Source organism: Antennarius striatus, chromosome 10, assembly GCF_040054535.1.
Source record: "Antennarius striatus isolate MH-2024 chromosome 10, ASM4005453v1, whole genome shotgun sequence".
Taxonomy (NCBI): domain Eukaryota; kingdom Metazoa; phylum Chordata; class Actinopteri; order Lophiiformes; family Antennariidae; genus Antennarius; species Antennarius striatus.
The window spans coordinates 3,175,530-3,197,119 of NC_090785.1; the positions used below are offsets into that span (position 1 = coordinate 3,175,530).

General features: G+C 44.8%; 1 protein-coding gene across 9 annotated transcripts in view; it reads right to left on the reverse strand.

Annotated features, from left to right (window-relative positions):
- Window positions 1-21,590, reverse strand: part of rapgef2b (Rap guanine nucleotide exchange factor 2b) — a 78,733-nt gene that overhangs the window by 18,238 nt on the left and 38,905 nt on the right. For 5 of the 9 annotated variants that reach the window (XR_011037157.1, XM_068325035.1, XM_068325037.1 and 2 more), the window contains 4 exons: window positions 21,388-21,463; window positions 18,694-18,861; window positions 13,221-13,238; window positions 956-1,087 (listed from right to left, as the gene is read on the reverse strand). Coding sequence is in view for 8 of the 9 variants with exons in the window: in XM_068325035.1 (XP_068181136.1) it covers window positions 956-1,087; window positions 13,221-13,238; window positions 18,694-18,861; window positions 21,388-21,463 (394 nt within the window). In the remaining variant the exon portion in view is untranslated. Of the gene's footprint in view, window positions 1-955; window positions 1,088-6,843; window positions 6,961-13,220; window positions 13,239-18,693; window positions 18,862-21,387; window positions 21,464-21,590 lie in introns of those variants that run through there. The other 4 variants (XM_068325034.1, XM_068325038.1, XM_068325039.1 and 1 more) reach the window with 4 other exon arrangements.

Genomic DNA, 21,590 nt, shown 5'->3' on the forward strand with positions numbered 1-21,590 from the left:
CACACACACACACACACCAATATGCAATCATGAAGGTGTATTCAAACGATGTGATCTGATATCCCGGCGCAACACACAACCTGAAAAGAAGTAGCAACAACACACAGTGGTTCTTTCTGAAGGCCCAGTCAAACACACACACACACACACACACACACACACACACACACACACACACATACAAACACGCAGAAATAGACACACTGCAGGTGACGATGTTTGGAGCCGATCGCGTGGGGTGCTACGTGCTAAGAGGATTAGATGTAGGGTTTGGGGCACGTCCACAGTCATGACATCTGTGTGTGAGTGTGTGTGTGTGTGTGTGTGTGTGTGCTGCATATTCTTTTTACTTCTGAAGGCTGAAGGAAAGTGTGTTCTTTCTCCCACCTTTAGTCGCACAAGAAACTTTTCTTTAAAGTCTGTCATATCTCGTCATAAATCTGCACGAAAGCCTGGTCTCACTCAGGACGGTGCGTCACAGCTCGTCTGCTCTTCTTCGTCGAGGTGATGAGAGGCGGCGCTGGAGTCGGGATGGAGGCTGCACCACCCGCTCACAGCCACCAGCCTGGAAAATCTGAGACCTGCTACAGCCAGGAGCTGCTTAGCTTAGCTTTAAATTAGCATTAAGATCAGAAATAGCACTGATTCAAGGTAAATAAACTCCAAATGGAAACGAGGCGACAAATAAAGTGTGTTTTATCTTGAGTGTTTGTCCTTGCAAAAGCAAAAAAAAAAGAAGCTAATGTTAGCAGTAATGCTAGTAAGAGTTTCAAAAATATCAAAATTATCTAACAAACTATGACCCTAGCTACTGTAGACGATTGGGGGGGGGGGGTCTGCTGTCATCTCCCTCCTACTCAGCTATCCGGTGGCATCCGAGCTGGGGACTCTGCTCCAGTTGGTTGAGGGGGGGGTAGTAGTGGTGGTTGTTGGGGGCGGGGGGGGGGTCCCTTACCTGGTAAATGTCTGACAGGCTGCTGCTTCCAGAGTCGCTGGTGATACTACATCCTGAGTGGCTGGAGGAGACGTGGGTCACCTGTGGGTGCAAGCCGTCGGCCAGGTGAAGTCTGCTGAAGTCTGCGGGAAGCTGCACATACACACACACACACACACACACAACATACACACAGATGGTCAGTATCATCCAGCCGCCGCCGTTAACTCGCTCGCTACCTGCGGACCACATGTTGGAACCCTGAGCGTAAAGGAAACACCTTCGCTCCTCGGTGTCATGTGTGGTGATGTTAGCCTGGAGCTGCGCTGGAGCTCCTGAACAAACTAACAGGAAGGGCAACATGCATACAGGAAATACAGTATTTTTCACACTATAAGGACCTAAAGTCCTAGAATTTTCTCAAAAACCAACGGTGCGCCTTATATTCCAGTGCACTTTATAGTGCGGAAAACACTGTACTCTCTAATTACTGCATGTGACTTACATAAACTAATACACAGCCAGCAGTGATGGGGGTGGGATGAGAGTGGGGGGGTGCTATCACACTGTATGTATGCAGAAGTTGGAGAAACCCCTTCTGTAATTAACCATAGTGAAATTGGGCCAACCCCCTTCCGCATGGAGACGACCCACAAATGTAAATACAGCACAAACCTCCTGATGATTTAAGACGTGATGAACCAAACAAGTAGGGCTGTTAGCTGTTAGCACCATAGTAGCATGGTTTTGTGGTTTGTTTGGTTTTTTTTAAAGAAACTCCTAAAATGCAGAATCTGAAGATACTTCCAAATATAGTCTATTGGTTGTAAATATTAACGATCTATGACCCTGGAAACTCGTCCACACACGTTTCATTCACCATCTGTAAATGTCAAATTAACATTTTGATTTATACTCTTTTTACACAATCTATTACTTTTACGGCCCACCCCAAATAAAAAGAAAAGCCTTTTTCAAATGAAAGCCACCTCATCTGAATACGCCAGAGGGATGAATTATGAATTTAATCAAACTGAGTAAACTGGTTCACAGAAGTGAATATAGTGAATATTTTATGGCAGAATGTTTTATTTACCAATATGTATTTGATACGCAGCAGGACCAAAATGGCTCAGAGCGGCTTCCAGCTCTGCTTCTGGCTGTGGAACATCATCAATATTCATTTTTTTTTACACCAAAACCTGTGGCTGATTTAAACTGGGTTGCTCCATTCATCACTTGATATTAGAGCTAAATCCTCAAAGTCGGTTTAATTTTTAAAATTTTTTTTTTTTAGAAATATGCTATTTGAAATCCGATGTTGATAATGAACAAAAATGTTGATTATTAGCAATGTTGGGTAGTTTAGAGTGTTTCCTTTGGGCACGTCAAATTTAAACTTACGCTTTAATCTACCAATGCAGATGTTTGTGGATCCACTGTCTGTTCCAGCTGATTTCATCACTGAACCTTAAACTACAACATCTTCAAACCATCAGAGAATACCTACAGCCAGGCTTTTGAATCTTCTCATCGAGCTGTTAAAGGCAAAACACTCTCTGAAGCACCGCTAGCAGTCGGGGCCTTACTGTAACCGTCTACCCTGCTCCAAATTACTTTTGGACATCAGCTCCTGCAGTGGAATGGAATGTATTGGAAGGAAATGCATCATGGGAGGTTCATTTGCAAGTAAATAGGTTGGAGCCGCCGAATGCTCGTGAACACGCTATCAGAAAACGCCTTGATATCACAGCTTCTGAAGTCCTCGTCCACATTATGACCCAATCAGTGAGCCCAGAGGTTGTTTAGAGACGTCACGGTGATATAGGAAATAGTTTTCACCAAAATACGTCCCAGTACTTGTAATCCACCTATGAGATGGATGATGAAACTGATGTGGGATAATAAGGTATTTCTAGTCACAAGGAGCTTCTTTTATGTCACTGATAAGAGACGGAGATGCAGAATTGAAGCCTCCTGTGGTGAAAAAGGCGCGACCTGACGGCACTGTGTCAAAGACTGCCATCATGTTTAATTATCTGGCTGGCTGCACCGACGAAAACGGTCGTCCGGAGGTCCCGGTCGCTCGCTCTTTCCCCCCTCAACGTGTTATTTCCCCATTCTCTTGTGTGGCCAATTCCACTCTGAACGCCCTCCAGCTGCTTTTTTTTTTACGGACATAATTGTGTTAGTGTGACGAATCTCTGTGTCTGTAATTGCTGTGATAAAGCCTCATCACATTCCCTCCTGATGGTTTTTGGGGACCAGATGAGATTATGGTCCATTAAATGCTCTAATGTAATATAGATACACCCCAGAAGTGAAGTTATTTTGGAGCTATGAGAAGAATCATTTGTATTTATTACTGAACATCTGTCATGAGCTTTGTGGCGTCGGTTAAACTTCGTCTTTTATCATGAAGGAAACGTGGTTTCCAGTCAGACGCTGGACGTGTGATCACGTGTCAGTCCCTCCAAATCAACTAGAAATTGTCTAAATATGAATTTAATATTAAATATAAACAGAAAACTCTGGTGGTGTGATTATTATTTCAATAAATTCCAACGTAACGTCACTGAATAGTCCAATTATATAGAGTACAAAGAGAGGTTGTGTGGATTAAGTGGATGTGGCCTTTCCATCATGAAACGGACTGAACTGGATGTCAATAATAGTAATAATACCCCCCACTGGTTTCCACTACCAGCTAAAGGTCCCGCCTCTTCAAACAAACCCCCATAAACTATAAGCTACCCCCCCTGAAAGAGCGAGAGATAGAAGGGAGGGCAGGAACGAGGGATAAAGGCAGAGGATAATAGACATTTAATCCTTTCTCCCGCTCATTTAGGTCAGCCGTCTGTCGGTCAATAAGTCGGGGTGCATTCAGCGCGGAAGCATGTGGTCCATCGGCCTCTTCGGACCAATGGCAACGACAGAGACTGGCCCAACACGGACGCCAGGGCAACGACGAAGACGTACAGTCATTAAGCTCATCCAACGGACGGCACGACAACATCGAGCATCCGATCAAACCGCAATCGATATCCACTCACTACCACTTAAAATCTATTACGGGGATGCTAACCCTTAGCATGAGGTAACGGTCGTTCTCCTACCTTCTACAGATCCCCCTCTGCGCTCCTTCGCTCCCTATTCGACGCTCTCTCGCAGACGAACCAAGTGAGCTCTGCGGAATCGCGAGCCCAAAATAAGTACAATCAGCTGTGGCGGGAGGATTAAGCATCACTCAAACACCCGGTTCTGCCCACATGCGAGCAGATGTGGCGCTCCTTAAATTACACTGTAGACCTAATGACCCAGATTGCCGGGTGGAAGCGCTGGCTTGCTCTCAATCTCTTTACATCCTTCGTATGCTGTAGGGAGAGGGGGGGGGGGTGAATCTGTGCTACTCTAGTTCAACAATGCGGGTGGCCCATCTCAGGATACGCAATCCAGCATCACTGAATCTCAAAAAAAATAGTCACACTTTCGGAAAGGAGTCAAATTTTGATTGCTGGTTAAATTAGTTTAAATTACAGCGCAAAAAGTCTAAAGGAGAAATTCAAACTGTTAAAAGTGCCTGGAGCCATTTGGCTTCTTTATACATTTCACTGTTTTTGTTGTTGTTGTTTTTTACTATCTGGTTCTTCCTGATACAAAAAAAAAAATGTCTTCCTGATATATCAAACAAGCCAGCCTCAGTTAAATCATTTTTGCGACACGTCTTCAGTGTAAAGACATCAGTTCCTTAAAATGTTCAAAGACAAAGAGGCGGCATTGATGGCCAAGTTATTGCCAAAAGATGAAGCCATAAACATCCATCAGAGCCTCGTAAATCAAACTGAATTGTAGTGCGATGGTGGAAGCCAACGCGCATCTTGTTGCAGTAGAGATAAAATGAAGCTATAAGAATGGAAATCACAGCCCAGCCCCCCCCCCCAGGGAGGATAGAAGCAATTAGGGAATCAAACACATCGCTGCCAATGGTCATGAGCCTACTATGGTGATGTCATTACTGTAATAAGATCTGCTGGCTGGTGTTGACTCAACCCCTAGTGGGTTTCCTGCTGGGATAAAATAATATTTATTCAAGTATTTATTTGGAGGCTAAAGGAAGGGGGGAGGGAGAAAGCAAACAAATGAGATAGAAGAAATTAACATATAGATATCAGTAAAATAAAAGCAAATAATTTAAAGATTGGTGACAAATTTGGGGGAAAATGGCTTTACTTTCATCTCCGGGTGCAGAAAAGGGAGCGAACATCCACATCCTGACAGACTGCTGTAAAACGAGCCAGACTTGGCTGTTTATGGACTACTTTGTGTTTGTTATTATGTTGTTTTGCACATTTTTCATCTGTTGCGTCCAACTTTAGGTGTCTCGCCATGGAAACTATTACATCTTGCCAATAACAATTACAGAAATAGAATCGCAGGAGTGAGAGAAGACGTGACGTTTCGTCTATACATGTCAAAAATACTCGCCGGGCTGAATGAGATTCCTCCATTCCTGGAAAACAAATGAAACCAATGCTGAAAGATCTTTTTCATGAGGACATTAGTCATGTGACACAGCTCTAACACCGAGCGGAGAATATAGACGCTGACATCAAGGTAAAGGTTCAACAAATGTCATTCAAGCTCTAAAATGAGAAGAGTCTAAGAAGACATGGTGTTAAAAACCGACAAGATTTATGAAACATGTCACATTTGTCAACATACGACGATACGACTGGATCAATTATTGCTAATAAATTGCGAGACAGAAGTTATTGAGGTATATATAAATAAAATTTAAGAAATCAATGGAAGTGGAGCCATCCGTTCCTATCATTGGAATATTTGGGGGGATTTTTTCCTTCTGCAGGGGTGGGCTCGTCCATCAGCGTGACTTACAGCCCTGTCTGTGTGCGTGTGTGGTCTCTCTCTCCGTGTGTGTGTGTGTGTGTGTGTGTGTGTGTGTGTGTGTGTGTGTGTGTGTGTGTGTGTGTGTGTGTGTGTGTGTGTGTGTGTGTGTGTGTCTCAGCGGTGCTGACGGCCGATCAATCCGTTCAAGTGCAGCTCGGCTCGGCTTCCAGCACCACGGACAGCGCCTCCAGCAGCAGCGGTAGCACGAACCAGACTGGGGGGTGGGGACGGGGGGGGGGACCGATCAGCTGCTGGCGGGAGGGGTCGTGCAAAATGGTCGGTGAGCTCGTTTTGGTGTCAAGAGCAACGACCCACTGTCACGCACCGTGACAAAAAACATGTAGGATGGGTGGATGGTGGATGTGGAGCAGCTGCGTTTTTCCACGCACACACATGACATCACCTACATACCCCCCCCCTTTCCTCCATCCAACCCCCCCCCCAAAAAAAAAGGTGGTGTCGTTGCAGTTTCTGACACATGGCGCGGTTGATTTCACGGACGCGTCTGACGGACCCGCAATCGCGGGAGTGTGACGTCAGAGCGTCCCGCGAGAAACGCTGACAGCCGGGAAGGAACGGCGTGTGTGTGTGTGTGTGTGTGTGTGTGTGTGTGTGTGTGTGCGCGCGTGCGTGTGTGTGTGCGTGTGCGCGCATCGAGCAAAACGAGAAATTCACTGCAAGCACATGGCCGTTTCTAGTGCAACACACTGACACACATCCGCGGCTCGTCGTGGGGAGGGATGTGTGTAAGTGGGGGGGTAACCCCCCCCCCCCACACACACACACACACACGGACGGGTTCGGGTTCGTTCCCCCGTCCTTGGCGCGCCCTGCCATCACTCATCCGGCAGAGGGCTCGATAGAAATCCGATGCACATCCATTAAAGGGACGGTAATCATATCTACTGGGTCATAAATGATGGAGAGGGAGAAAGAGAGAAAGATCGGGGGTGGGGGGTGTGATGGGGGGGTGGGGGGCTGCCTGTCAGTCGGCTACTTACCGGGGTTTTATCCGGCTGGCTCTGGACTCCATTGCTGTCTGCTGCTGCTAATGGTTTCATCATGAAACGGTGTTCTACCATCCCGGACCTGCCTCTATGCTGCTGCCTGGACCCCCATCTTCATCCTCTTCTCTCCCCCCCCCCTCCCTCACCCCTTCGGGCCGCGGCCGTCTCTCTGGAAGGAGGAGGCGGCTTGACAGTTCTGGGAGGATCCGCTGCTTTCCTGTCGCCTGGATCGGACTCTCCGAACCAACCGGGCTGCTTGCGTTTATTCCAACCTCCCAGCTGCAACCCCCCCCCCCACCACCAAAAAAAAATAAAATCTTAAAAACCAAAGACAGATCCTTTTATCCGCGCGATGAAGAGCCGGTTCCTCCTCTCCCCCCGTGACAAACACATCTCCAGCCAAGCAGCAGCGGCGCGCCGATAATAAAGCAGCAAACAAGGGGGGGGTGGGGGGGGGGTGAGAAAAATGGCTGACAAGACTTTCACTCACGTTTGCTCCCTCCGCCTCCCCTCTTCTCTATTTTATTTCCACCCCTCCCTCTCCCGAAGCAAAAAAACTACAACGTGCACGACCCCCACGCGTACGCGCGCCTTTACGCACCATTACATTATCTGAAGACCGAGACGCCTGCAGCCCCCGCCGAGGTACTGTGCCTTAGACCCAGCGGTGTGTTTGTAAGGGGAACAGGAGGGGGGGGGGGGTTGTATGTGTGTCATGGGTGGAGGAGGGGACAGAGGAAGGGGGTTAGGACCTCCTCCTCCTCCTCCTCCTCCCATCCAAACACTGATGCTCTAAGAACATCCACTATGGCTGTTCTCCTCTGGAAGGGGTTCGTAACATCTCCCCGTCTCTTCCTCCCAGCGCAGACAAGAGAAGGGTGGATGAGAAAATGAAAGTGGACAAGAGAGACACCACGTCGGGGAGGGGAGGATGCAGCGGCGGGAGGAAAATCAAAAGTTAGGCAGACGGGTGGACGGATGATGGGAGGAGAGCGGAGGAGAGGAGCACGGTGGGAGTGATGCCATTATCACGCCAGACCACGGCTGGAGTCGGTTGGTATAGTAACGGAATGGGAGGAAAGCCATTTCCTGGGTGGGGGAGACAGCACCACTTCATCTTTAGAGAAGAGAGGGGGGGGGGGTGAATGAGGGAGACGCAGAGAGACAGCTCCATTTCTGGGGTAAAGGAGCATCAAAAATGAGTTCAAACCCCATCAGAGGAGCACAGCCATGATGTCACTCTGTCGCTGTCACTCAGCAGGGAAGAGCCATGGCAACCGCAGGAGCTTTCCACCCCCCCTCCCACCAAAACCCTACACACACACAGCCTCCAGGCCTTTTTTTTTTTTTTTTAGTTGCTGTGGTGATGGAAGCAAGAGGACAAAATGGAGAAGGGGAGGGAAGAGAGGGAGTGCAAGCGTGAGTGAAAAGAGAAGAATAGGGCCGCCACTCCACCGTCACTCAGCTGTACCACAATAAGAAGCAGCGTCACCGGGAAACAAACACGCCGCACACGCACGCCGCTTTGCTTTGTGGGAGCAGAAGAGAGGGGTGGGGGGTGGAGGGGATGTGTTTGTGCGATCGGGAGGCCCCTCGACACTCAGGATACCGGATACGTAATCGGTCCTCGTATACGATGGCCCTCTTGATATACAAAGATGTGAAGATGACGTTATAAATAGAAATGTTCCGGTTTCCTCTCAGCATCAAAAATATATTTAAAAAAAAAGAAAATCTGCAACAGGAACGCCGAGAGCCGAACGCGAGCGACGGGAGCTGTCAGAATTAACACGTTATTTTACACCTTTCATGTCACAAAGCAGCGTCACGCCTCCTTGAAGCACATACGGATTTCTACTTTTCTTACTTGTCGCAATGCTTTTTCTGAGATTTTGATTATCTGCAGATGGGCATTGTTTATTTTAATTATTGCTTTTTTTCAGATTTCTGTAAACAATAAGTCAATTTAAAAAAAAAAGAAGAAGTGTTTCCAGATTATTTTCTGTGCCTGCAGACAAGCTGAGGGCTGCTTTTACCCCCGGTGTGTGCAGATCTTGGGACAATCCATGGGAAATCAGCGTGCAGTGCAAGAAGCTGCTTTTTGGAGCTGCTCCAGTGAAAGAAATGGGGGGTGGGGGGGTGGGGAGGAGGCAAGAGGGGGGTGGGGGAGCTGGAGACCCAACATGACATCATCTCTCCTGCCCCTGGGCCATGATGTAATGTATCACAACAATAAAACAAAAAAAGAAAGGAAGCTCAGGTGCTTTGCTGTGCAACCCAATTATTAATGTCTGCAACAATCACTGGGGAGGGGTTAGGGCATCATTGCATCACCACGGCAACGGGGTCGTGTCTGGGGATATGGCAGGCAATTCCTGCCCAACCCCCCCCCCCCCCCAACCCTCCTCCCTTCAATTCAAGCTCTCCAGGAACTAACAAGCCAATGAATCATTTTTTTCACTGACTAATCACGAGCCGGACGTGGAGGTGGGGAGACAGGAAGCATCGATCTTTGAGGACGGCGACAGCGACGTGACAAAAACCACTTGAGACTAACGTTAATGCACTCGTGTGTTCGATAGCGGCGCGCGCTAAAAGCATGAAGTGGAGGGGGGCGGAACCTCGTCCGCCATCAGTAAACAGTCGGTGAACTCAGCGTGGCTGTAGCTCCTCCATGCGTTTGAAGGGGGGTCATGTGATGGTGTTTAGCTTGCTGATGTGTAACATCAGTGCCATAAAGAAAAAATCATTACACTGCACTCACAAACACACACACATACAGACACACACACACACATACACATACACAAAGGGAAAGTGCTTCAAGGCTGAAATAAAGAGAAATAAACAGAACATTCATCACATACGCATCTTAATCCGCAAAACCAGTTAGCCTTCAGTTACAGACCATACAACCAGCAGAGCGCAGCGTTCGAAGTCACAAGATAAAGGATGAAAATGATAATTCCCTCTCATTACAATTACAAGACGCACAGCTGCCAAAACAGCACAGACAAAACAGCAAATAGCATCAAATCTGGATGGCAAATTACAGTTTATGATAGGGTGATCAGTGTCAGTTCGACAAACAACGTCGTGTTCTGAGATCGTGTTTCGCTTCACGACGACAGGCGGGATTAAAAGATGCAGGAGATGTGTAGTAAATGTATATGTGTGTGTGTGTGTGTGTGATGCAAGAAAATATAGTTTTCCAGATAAATGACCACACACACCCCCCACCCTTCAGAGACAACTGATTGTGTTACCATGGAAACCACACACAAAATAATATGAGTTCGAAAAACAAGAATGTCAGAAGGTCTGAACAGCTTGATGTTAAATCCAGGTGACCTTGTTTTGGACTGATGTTTCAAAAAGATACGAGGGACCTTCAAACGAATAAAAATGGAGCGTTTTCCAACCAAAACAGTCAGAAGATCGAGAGAATCCATCATCATCATCATCATCATCATCATCATCATCATCATCATCATCGTCACCTGCAAAGGAAACTTTATTCAAATAGATATCAGCGTGTTCAAGAGCTCCGACCTGACGCATGACCTCTCAACTATTCTCATCAGTTGACTTAGTCCATAAGCCAACAGAAGTACACACACAGACAAACACACACACACACACACACACACACACACACACACACACACACTCTGGCTGCCAGCTCAGTGCATTAATCCTTGATCTCCGTCCCATTACAACGGCCCTAAACATCGGCGCTAAAACAAAGGAGGTGATCAAACAGCGACGGCGCTTCCACGTCGCCGCTACGGACGGAGGGGGTCGTGTCGTTCATCAAGCTGTCGTAAAGTCATTTGGCAGAAAGCGCTCAGCCACGTAATGTTGGAAGAGATAACACTCGTTTACAAGGGCAAACATCTGTGCTGCCCTTCCACCTGCTGCAGGGGGGCATCCATCAAAACGTGAGCAAACAGAGGAGCTGTTGGGCAATCAGCGGCCGAGCGGCGCTGTTGATGAGTGACCACAGGTTTCCGGATCAGGTTGCAGACTAACTTTTAATGGCTTTGGGGGTCGTGACCTGGAAGTCTTTAATGTCGCAATGCCAGGAAAAGCGGATGCTGGTGTTTAGCAAATACGTTCTCATGTATTGAGTTAGACATCTGTTGAGCTCATGTGGAATCTGACGTGCTAATTTAGAACTCTCTTCACAGCTTCGCGGTTGATCACACTGTGCGACTTTGTGTGAAAGGCGAGAAAGGATTTATTCTTTGTGTTATTCGAAGGTGTGCAACAAAATACTGTAAAGGTTTAACATGACTTAAACTTTTTTGTCGTCATGTTTTTATCACCTTTCTGTGTCTTTTTCGGAGTTAAGATGCATCCGAGGGACTTGGAAGGATGGAACAAGAATCAAAAGTTTTATTTTTAGGCTCACGCCAAAAACCCTTTAACAGACAAGCGGCGCCATCAAACGTCAAAACACAACAAAAACAGCTTACTCGCGGTTTTGTTGCCACGACGGCTCACTGCCACGGAAACTAAAATGTCATCTGTCGAGCCTTTAGATAACACGAATATTTCAAAAAAGGTCTTTGAATGTCAAAACTGACGTTAAAAGAAAATCAAATGTCAGTGATTGGTTGATATATGAATCGGCACTGAGAAATGAGACAGCTGGTTGTAAATAAGCAGATCGTTTCCTTTAGTTCCACGAGGCACAATTACAGATGCATTATGGGGTATGAGCTCTTTCCATCAAAGCCCAATGGCTGATATTTGGCTTGTAATAACGAGAAACAGACTTTGCTCTTGGTGTCTCTACTAAGGAAGAGTCACAGACAAGAAAAGCCATTATCAATGAAAATAAAGCAGTAGATTTACTGCAACGCGTTTCATAAAAGTAATAAAATGTGAAGAATTGGCCTCATTTTATCCGTCTCTGTGAAGTTTTAACAAGTCTGTCATCTTCAAAATAAAATAAAAGCTCTGTGCATGAAAAACCAGGATGATTAATTCGTTGATAGAGAAATTTTTAAAAAATGAATATGTATTTGATTATTTATTTTATTAATCATTTTAGTCACCTTTTAAGTAAAAAATGAAGGTTTAAAGTTTCATTTCACACACTTTTGTGAATGGCTGGTGTTTTTATAGGAAGTGAGATAAACATTTGTGCTTAATGGTGTTTTACTGGCCGGATTATTATTACTCAATTATTTGGACGAACTGATAAAATGACAAAATAATAATTTGTTACAGCAGTTTAAAAAAAAAAAGTCATTTTTGATCAAACGCCCATACTTGAGGAAAAAAAGTGAGAAATCAAAGCGCACAATGAACTACTTCTTCTTTAACTGCTGCAGTTCCTACACAATATCTATTCAAACGGAGGCCTTTTAATCTCCTCACAGCTGAAGCAGAGCAGGTTGTCACAAAGGAGAGCTCTAAAAATAGAAGCCAGGTTTTTTTTTTTTTCCCCTGCGGCCTGAGAGTGGCAGGTTCGTCTCTGCCTGCGCTCTCGCCTCTCATCAGGTCTGAGTGCTCAACACCTTGAGGTCTGATCTTTTCCACTTCTCCCGCGCAATCAATTCCTTCTCGGACGCGACGGGACTCAATCACGGAATAGAAAGACGTGATGTGGTTCCAGACACATCTGGGGATTGTAGATATATTTACATGCTCTGTAAATAACTTCATGCAGCACGCGTGGCAGATTCATATCTCAGTTGTGTTGTGACTGGATAAATATCTTTGAAGACCATCATAGTCATGTGAAGATAGACATTCATGGCAACATCTGTGGATCATGACAACAGTAGAGGCAAGACCTAACAAAGCCACACCCACACAACGAGGATAATAATAATCCATAGCGCCTAAAGACAGTCAGTGCTATTATCGAGCACATCATCAGCTGAGAGGCGCAGTGTTTCAGATCAATCAGCTAAATTGTTGCCATTATCTCGGCTTTCCAGTCCATAAGCTCCACCCGAGTGACGCTTTTCATTTCTCCATCATGGCTGCGAAACGTGATGAAGTCCATTCTCACCCGGGCGTGCTTATTCCTCAGATCAAATGCACATGGAAGCCAAAGAGGGAACATATTTATCACAGCCAATTCATTTTTCCTCTTATTATTATGGTAACACAACTGGGGGGTGGGGGTGGGGGGCTCCTTCTTTTTATCGGCCTCCATGCCAGCAAATGCGAGGTGTTTATTAAGGAAGTCTAGCAGGGACTACAGATACCACAAAAAAAGGGGAATGGAGGCGGGTAAGAATCCCCAACAGGAGCACAAACACAGATAAACTGGAGAACTCAAGGAAAAGCAGGAAAACACACCGACACACATGGCCAACACAACAGAACGACATTGTAAAGAGATACGGTACCTGCGGTTTATTGCATCCCTGGCAGCCGGGTTAAAGGAGAAAGCCATGAAAAGAAGCAGAGGAAATGAAAGTTATGAAACACGCCATCTGCCAGTCGACGATGTGAGAAGCAGTGGGTGAAGGCTGCGCCGAAAACCGTAAAAAAACGCAGCCTTCTGCATCACGTTGTGAAAAAATAGACAGTGGATGTAGCTGCTGAGGCCACAGACAGGTGGGGAACACAACAGACACATGCATTTATATTATTATTAGCATTCAGTATTGCACACACATCATTTCCATTGGCTGTTTACACTTTAACGTCTGAACCTCCTCCTCCTCTTCTGACATCAATCCAGGTACAAAGATGAGCTGCATTTCATCAACAGTACAACTTTAATATGATGCGTATGGAAAAAATAGATCAAATTTTTTTTAACTATTCTGCACAAACTTATTTATGTGGTAAAGATCATTGTATTCAGAGATTCTGGTCTGTATCTGAGGTCTAAACATGCAGGTAGAATTACAGGTCATATCAACTCATTCAGGAACTGAAACAGACTTTAGAATCAAGTAAGTGCGTATATTAAATTCAATAATACTGCGATGGCTGTGTGGCTAAATTTACACTGAAAGATGCTTGTTAGTTTAAGCATAGCATAAAGACTGGAAACACGTGACAAAGTCATGTGTTTATGCACACGATTTTAAAAACAAAAGGTAAAACTTTATAATTATTTGGATTCACAGATGCGCTTTTTGTACCTTTTGCCTGAGGCTAGTCTTTATGCTAAGCTAGAACTTACTTAAAAATGGAATAAAACACAGACATTTCATTTCATTTCAATGACAGTTAATATAAATTTTAATAAATTTAAGCCAGGATATAACGTGTCCATCTACACTGAGCATCATGTCTGCATTCGTGCAGTGCATTAAATTGGTCATCTCATACTTAAAGACACTAAATGTATTTTTTTAAGAGTCCCAAAACATAAATACTTGTCAAGAAAACATCCTTATCTGCACAAGGTCCACACAGGCCTTAAAGCGACTGAAATGTAGTCAGTAGATGAATGAGCAAAGACGAGGTCAAGGACACCGACAGAGCAGATCTGCTGATGGACACTTGTGACTTTGTGATTGTGGGGCGGCCTCGCCAACCGCCGCGCCGCCCAGGTCGAGGAAAGGAGTAAAAGGAGTATTGATTGTCTGCCTCCTGCTGCTCGTGTAATTATAGAACAGCTGTTTGGGGCCTTGGATGCTCATATAAAGCACTGAGTAAACCCAGAGGAGGAATATTACTCATCTGCTCAGGGAGTCGAAGGCATCGGACGAAGGTGGGCAAGAGGAGAGTTCAAAGTGAGAAAAAGGGGAAGAGAGAAATGAGTGGACGGTGTGTAAAAGAGAGAAAGGAGCTATGGAATGAAGGGATAAAGAAATTTATGAGAACAGCCTGAATGGCAGACGAATCAACGGTTCAATTTAAACTGAGTGACAAACAGAATCTGCACCAAGACATTAAGTGAGTGTTTTGAGTGGGAGATCAGAGAGAGAGAAAAAAAACCTGAGTGCATGTTGACATGGCTGTTGACATTCGAGGAAGAGGTAGATTGCGTGAGATAAAGTGCAAAATGGACAGCAAGTGAGAAATGCTGAACGTAAGCCTTTACAGCAGAAGATACAGAAAAATCGAGTGTGTGTATGTGTATGTGTAAACTAAAGAGAGAGAGAGAGTGATGATAGACATGACTGTCAATTGTGCACAGGGCGGCTAAGTGTTAACCCATTGCTCTGAGCGCACAGAAGATGCATTAAATTTTAAACTCTCCTCTTCCCCAGCCCTGACTTGTCTGTCTTGCGTCATTAACGTCATGTTTAACGTTACTTTTACGAGTCTCGTGTAATTGTTTCGTTGCATAAACACTTCTTTTGCTCTAATGATGTTAAACCGAGCTCAAACGACAGCTGTGTTTCTCGTCAGGCAGTTGGAATGAGAGCATCGGCTCCATTGTTCAAGAAAAAAATGTGATAATTATTATTTCACATGGCGAGCTAATTTTAACCGCGAAGAGACTTTGGATGCGTGGAGATAAAAACCCTGCTGTTACATCATATCTAACTCATATCAACTTTTGATGTTTGGTAGTAAAGTGGTCTTTAATTCCCACTATAAATCTGAGTGGAGCTTTAGAAGTGAAGCCAACCATGCCATGTTTCACCTCAGAGATACCGCAGGGGTCAAGAACTCGTAAATTCTGGCCAGAAGTCTGCAATGCACCAGTGTCACAAGAAAAGAATAAGTGCAGCTACAGTATAACTATAGTTTATAGTTCTCCCATAAATTGTGCATTAATATAACATCTCAAACTCTGACAATATTATCACTCTTCATTTTATAAAGTCACTATTCTGGCGTTGGTTTAACCAGATGCAGAAAACACCCACTTAAATGACGGCTTTGTCACGTTGGGTCAGGAACGTGGTTGTCCTCCACCAGATAGACGCCGGCCAACGCTTCTATACAGGTTGTGTTTTATTTGATTTGAAAAAATTGCAGTATTAAATCTACAGTCTTTATATCCTCTGGCGACCTGTGATCCACCGCCCTGAAGACAACAACAAAAGAAATGTTGGGATTTTTTTTTTTTCATTCCTCAGACTCTGAATCAGCCTGAAAGATGATTACAGGATCATCAGGGTATATAAACTATATCCCCTAAATATACCTTGATTTTCTTCTTAATCTCTGGCTGAGCATGGACTTATTCAATTTATGAAAAGGCGCCATATGAATTCATCCCAACAGACCGACTGTTAAACGTCTTTATTCTTCAGATTTAACACAGTACTGCACTCATTTTCTCTCACTTAAGTGATTCTCAACAGTCTAAACACATCTGATTGAAGCCATCGAGGCAAGACTGTGTGTGATGCTTGAACCTTTAACGCTCCCGGTGGGAGTTTCACTACTGGGCTCTCATCGCATTCACATTTTTTTTTATATTGAGCTACGATGACTAAGCATGTTGGTTCTGTTTCGCACGGATCGAACTGCGACCTTGTAGTTCCAAAGCAATTCTTCTCTTGACAACGAAGGCAACGCGTTTGCTATTTCAGGACTTAATTCAGAGCCGAGGACAATCGCTGGCATTGGCACGTCGCATCTCATCGTGCTCGCAAAGGCTGAACTTCGTTTCAAAACTGTTTTCACTCCATCATTCTTATCTGAAAATCTCAAATCATCAAACATCCAACGTTGAAAGTTGGCGGAAATAACTCGAGGGCGAGAATCACTTTTTTCCCAAAAAGTTAAGCGTCACTATTAATTGAATGTCTGCATATCCAACCTCCTTATGGCTTAAAAAACAAAAGTTGAAATCATTTATGAAGATAATGACGGTCTCTCAAACGGGAGTACGATTCTGTATTTCATGACATTGCGAGTTCTGGATATCTGGGTGGACAAAATAAAACATCTGATACATCACTTCTGCTTTTCTGGTTATTGATGAATATATTATGTCAAATTATCCAAAAAAAGAAGTTCATCTGTAACTAAAATAATGATCGCAGCTCAAACTAAAACAGATCTGTTGCTGGTCTGTCCTTAAGAAGAGGTCTGAAAGCTGCAGATCAACGGCTCCACTAATGTTTTCATCCCATCGTAGGTATGACTAAGCTGAATAAAAACCTTACCTGCCCGATGAGATTTTCCTTCCTTCAATCAATAGATCCTCCTCTGTGCGTTTCTCACCTCCTAAATATGTCTCGGGGTGTGAAGGAGTGCCTTGTGTACGGGTGCCTGGCGTTCTAAATGCTGGAGATTAGCTTGCCGTGTCAGCTTAGCGTCCTCCCAGATTCAGTTCCTCCATCGCTCTGCCCTCCCTTCTGCCTCTGTCATCAGCAGCATCAGCGGCGGCGGCGGCGGTGCGCTCTGCTCTTGATAAGTTAGCTCCCTTCCCTACTGTACTTCTAAGTGCACTCGAGCACAGCCCATTTGGGACTGCTGGTTGCCATGGCACCCGCTCCATCCTTCCCACAGGAATGATACTAGAGCGGCAAGAGTGGAGTGTGTGACGGGAGATGTTGGGCCATGAGAAAGTTCAGTGCAGTCTTTTGAAAGTAAAACACAGCAGGTCTAAATTTAGCAGACAGGGCGGGGATCAAGGAAGAATTTTTGCTGCATTTTTCCTTTTTTTAAGCAAGACTGCTTCATAGCGTTCCAAAATAACGGGCACATTGACAGAATTCCCAAGGAAACATCTGGAACGAAGGGAATGTAATGTGCATAACAGGGGAGAAGTATATATTTACATCATTACTGTGAACACGCATTGCTTCCTATTCCCAGGGAAGGAAAGCACATAAGGAAAAAAAGCCTGGTGCAAATCAACGGGCGACACCCCCCCCCCCCCTCTGTCTGAGTGGAATCCCTTCACATGGGTAAAATAAATAGGCTCCCATAAAAACAGCACTGAGACTGAACGAGGCTTTACACTAGCAGAGCATCAAACCACAACTCTGCGTTTATAGTGGAATCGTTCTATTGATTTCCCTCTGGTACGCGGATACAAGAATTAGGAGAGGTTTGTCAAAAAATGGCAAATAGACAGCATTTAGGGGAAGCTTTGGAATAAAAATAATAAAGATGCAAGTCGTACATTTAACATGATTTCATTGGGAGTTCATTTTAATCATTTAAGGTGATGTAATGCATGTTCTTGAGAAGACAGAAATAAATAAACAGAATAAATAATAAATTAGCCTTTGAGCTCTGAGCTACCGGTTGGGTTGGAAACCAATGATTGGACACCATCGCTTCAAAAAACAAGCTTTCCAAATATATAACTCCCTTTATTGTTGATTCAGCGATCAACACCAAAATGTGTTGAGGAACTACATCACCACATGAAGCCTGAATGTGCTTTTATTAGTGCTGACATGTAAATAACTGCATAGGAAAATGGGTGAAGAGGTTCAAACGCTGGATGTGACTTGGGATAACAAGACTGTTGAGACGACCACCAAAAAAACAAAAAACGCTCCCCAGCAGAAAGATAGACAACAATACAAAGAATGCTGAACAAACCAGACGGTTGGTGGACACACAAAAGCCAGCAGAAGATGCAAAACCTTACACACACACGGATGTACAACAACTTAAATCTAGCGAGAATCAAACGCAATCAAAAAGTAGAAGGAAAAGACATAGAGCGAACCCTTTAGGGAAAAGCACGTCCCGCCAAGGACACAAGATACCGTCACAACGGCAAACAAGGATCAGAAGAGACAACCAGGAAGTTGATCAAACAGGTCGGTTCGACATCAGACACACATTCTCGGTTGCTATCTGAACCAAGAGTGCACAGGAGGAGCATGACACACACACACACACACACAAAAAAAATGAAACAACACCGAATCGCTTCAGCGATCGACAGCAGCGAGAGGGAACGCACGACGGCGGCGCCGGCTGGTAAAAACTCACCGTGTGATATCCCCGGCCTACGGGCGGCTTTCCGGCTGGGTACGGATCCACGGTGTCAATGATGGTCTGCCTCTCTCCCTTCTGGTTGATCTTCCGGAAGCGGCGACGAGACTGTCTGTGCGAGGCTTGTCGCTGGAAGTACTCGTCATTTTCATCCATATAGTCCACCTGGAAACGATAGGGGGGGAGAGGGACGATGAGAGGGGGGAGCGACTGTCTTCATCTTCATTGACCCCCACCACCACCACCATCACCATCACGCCTCAGACATAAATAAAAATATAAATAAATAAAAGCACCAACACAGACAGAAACCCCACCCTTCATCCTCCCATTCCTGCACCTCTTCCTCCCGCCCCTCTTGTTGCATAAAAATAGAAGTGTGTGTGTGTGTGGGGGGGGGGCTGCACGGTGCACACCTACGTCAAAGGGCTCTCACAACATAAAAAAGACAGGAAGAGAAAAGAAACAAGTGGATGAGTGGAGAACCTGGAGCGGGAGATTAAGATGGAGTGTGGCAAAAAAAAAGGAGACGGAGTCTGACGACGCAGGAGACACACAGGGTGAAACAGATCGTCTCTTCCAACTATCTGTTAAACATATTAATCGTCATGAAATTACACACTGCAGGACGACAAAACCAATGTTTCCATTTTTCATTAGCTTAAATTGAGGGGAGAAATATTCCAAGTGGAAACTGGCACCGGATGCTGATTCGAATCAGACGGTGAAGTCATATTCTACAATTATTCGGACTATTTTTGAGATATTAAAAGCGGACCGCTCCGCTGGGTCACGATGGAACGACATACTTCAGATACTTTTTTTGGGGGGGAGGGATCCATCCATTTCACTGCGGCTTCACATTTCAGAGCTCTCAGCCTTTGGGATTACACCAGTAAAAATCTCCCTCTGCCTTACCAACTTGCTGCCATGACAACGGCCGGTTGGCTGTGCTGGAGTGAGACGTATGTGTGATTGTGTGTCTAATTTAAAATCTGGGAGCCGTGTTAACGTGCATGTGTTTGTGCTGTATTGGCACATGAGGGGCTGGCTTTGCTTTCTGCTGCTTGCATTAAAATATCCTTTTCTCTCGCTGATAACCTGACGTCTGCATGCGCGCATCTTTCCCCAAAACTTAAGAGGGAAGAGGGATTTTTGGTCGTGTATATTCCAGCAGCATTAAAAATCCTCCCCAGTAATTATAGGGTGGGTTGGCACATATTACAGCAAACGGGGGTAAGGCCAGAAAGGTTCTGCAGCAAGAAGAGCACAGGGTGTTATTACCGTGGGGTCTGCGAGTAGATGATACGCACTGGGTTGACAGAAGCCCCCTAATCTATGGCGCACATTCCTGGAGAAACCGCAATTACAGCGTGTGATGGTAAGATCAGTGAGGATGTGCTGTGACTGCAGGAGCAATAACCAGTCATCATTACACGACCAGCCAGCTCAGGGTTACTTTTCTTTTTCGCCCTCCTTTGGAAATGATTGCAAAGGGCGGATCAGTTCGAGCGGGGAAATAGCGGGGAGAGGAAGTGGAAGCAGCACGCTATGATTCTAGGAAGACCAGCTTGAGATAGATGTATTCATTTGCCACTTTTTTTTTATGTGTATTACTTTGAGATGAAGATGAGTTAATGGTGAAAATACAGAAAGGGAACAAACAACATTATGCCCAATGTTAAGAGTTAGAACTTCAGTTATCGTTTGATTGTGGATTTAATCTAAAAGCTGGTCTCAGGATTAGATTAAAAATGGTTTCTTCTTCATTATAAAGGCTTCTTGGGTTACCCTACATCCTTCAGAAATAGCATATACCCATTGGGTGCAATCGATTCATTGATAGAGAACAAACACAATATGCAGACATTTCGATAATTAATCAAAAATCAGCTTCTTAATTATAAGAATCTGTTGCATTTTCTCCAACATATGAGACTAAAACGAAAGCTTAAACAGGCTTTAGGGAAATTATGATGCAAGTTTTCATTATCTTCCTGACATATTTGCCCGTTCATCCTGTCACGGATGAACCTCTTGGCAGACGACACAATCATCTCAAGTGTAAACATCTACAACAACATTCCCAATGAAAACACAAAACTTCAGAAGGCTTAAGAAAATATGACAGCCCGGTCGGAACTCTGTGGACCTCAGATTTTATTAAGCCGCACAACACATACATTTCCTTGCAGCGTGATGAAGGACGGCTTAATTTGCACACTGTGTCAAACACGCCGCCCGTTTAGGGTGAACTCATCGGCAGAACCTCATCTGTTCTGATCCTCCGGCCTCAAAGGGCTTCAGCTCAACAGATGATGGTTATGCGTTGATGAGACAAGACCGATTTACAACTTTTTCAATCAGCAAACATTTGATTCTCCCTAAAAAAACTGGGTGAGGATTGCTATCAGTACTTGGATTCAAGGCCTTTCAGTTGGTGAAGTAGGTTTGGTGATGCACATGGGTGCAGCTCACCTTACATGGAAAAACAATAGAATAAAATATGTTTAAGACTTCTTTGATAAGAGGAAACTGCTGCTTTTTCTCATTTCTTCTATTTTGCCTTGACTGTACAGCAAGAAAAACTTTCTTTTACTTTCTATTCCATTCAAATTCACGTGGTGTGTCTGTGCATGACGTAATGCGGTGAACGCAGCGTGTGGTAAAAGTCAGAAAACTGGGACTCACCACAATCATTTCTGAGGGTTCCAGGACGATGCACTCACATCCACGTCTCTGGCTGCCTGCTGAGCGCTTCCCAAAGCTGCAAAGAGGAAGAAAAAAAACAAAACATTGATGCATCATTTATAAAAAAAGCTGTTTTTGTTCCTTCTCTCAACAAATGGGGAAAGGTACATTAAATTTTAGTTTTAGATGCTCACACCGGCTGA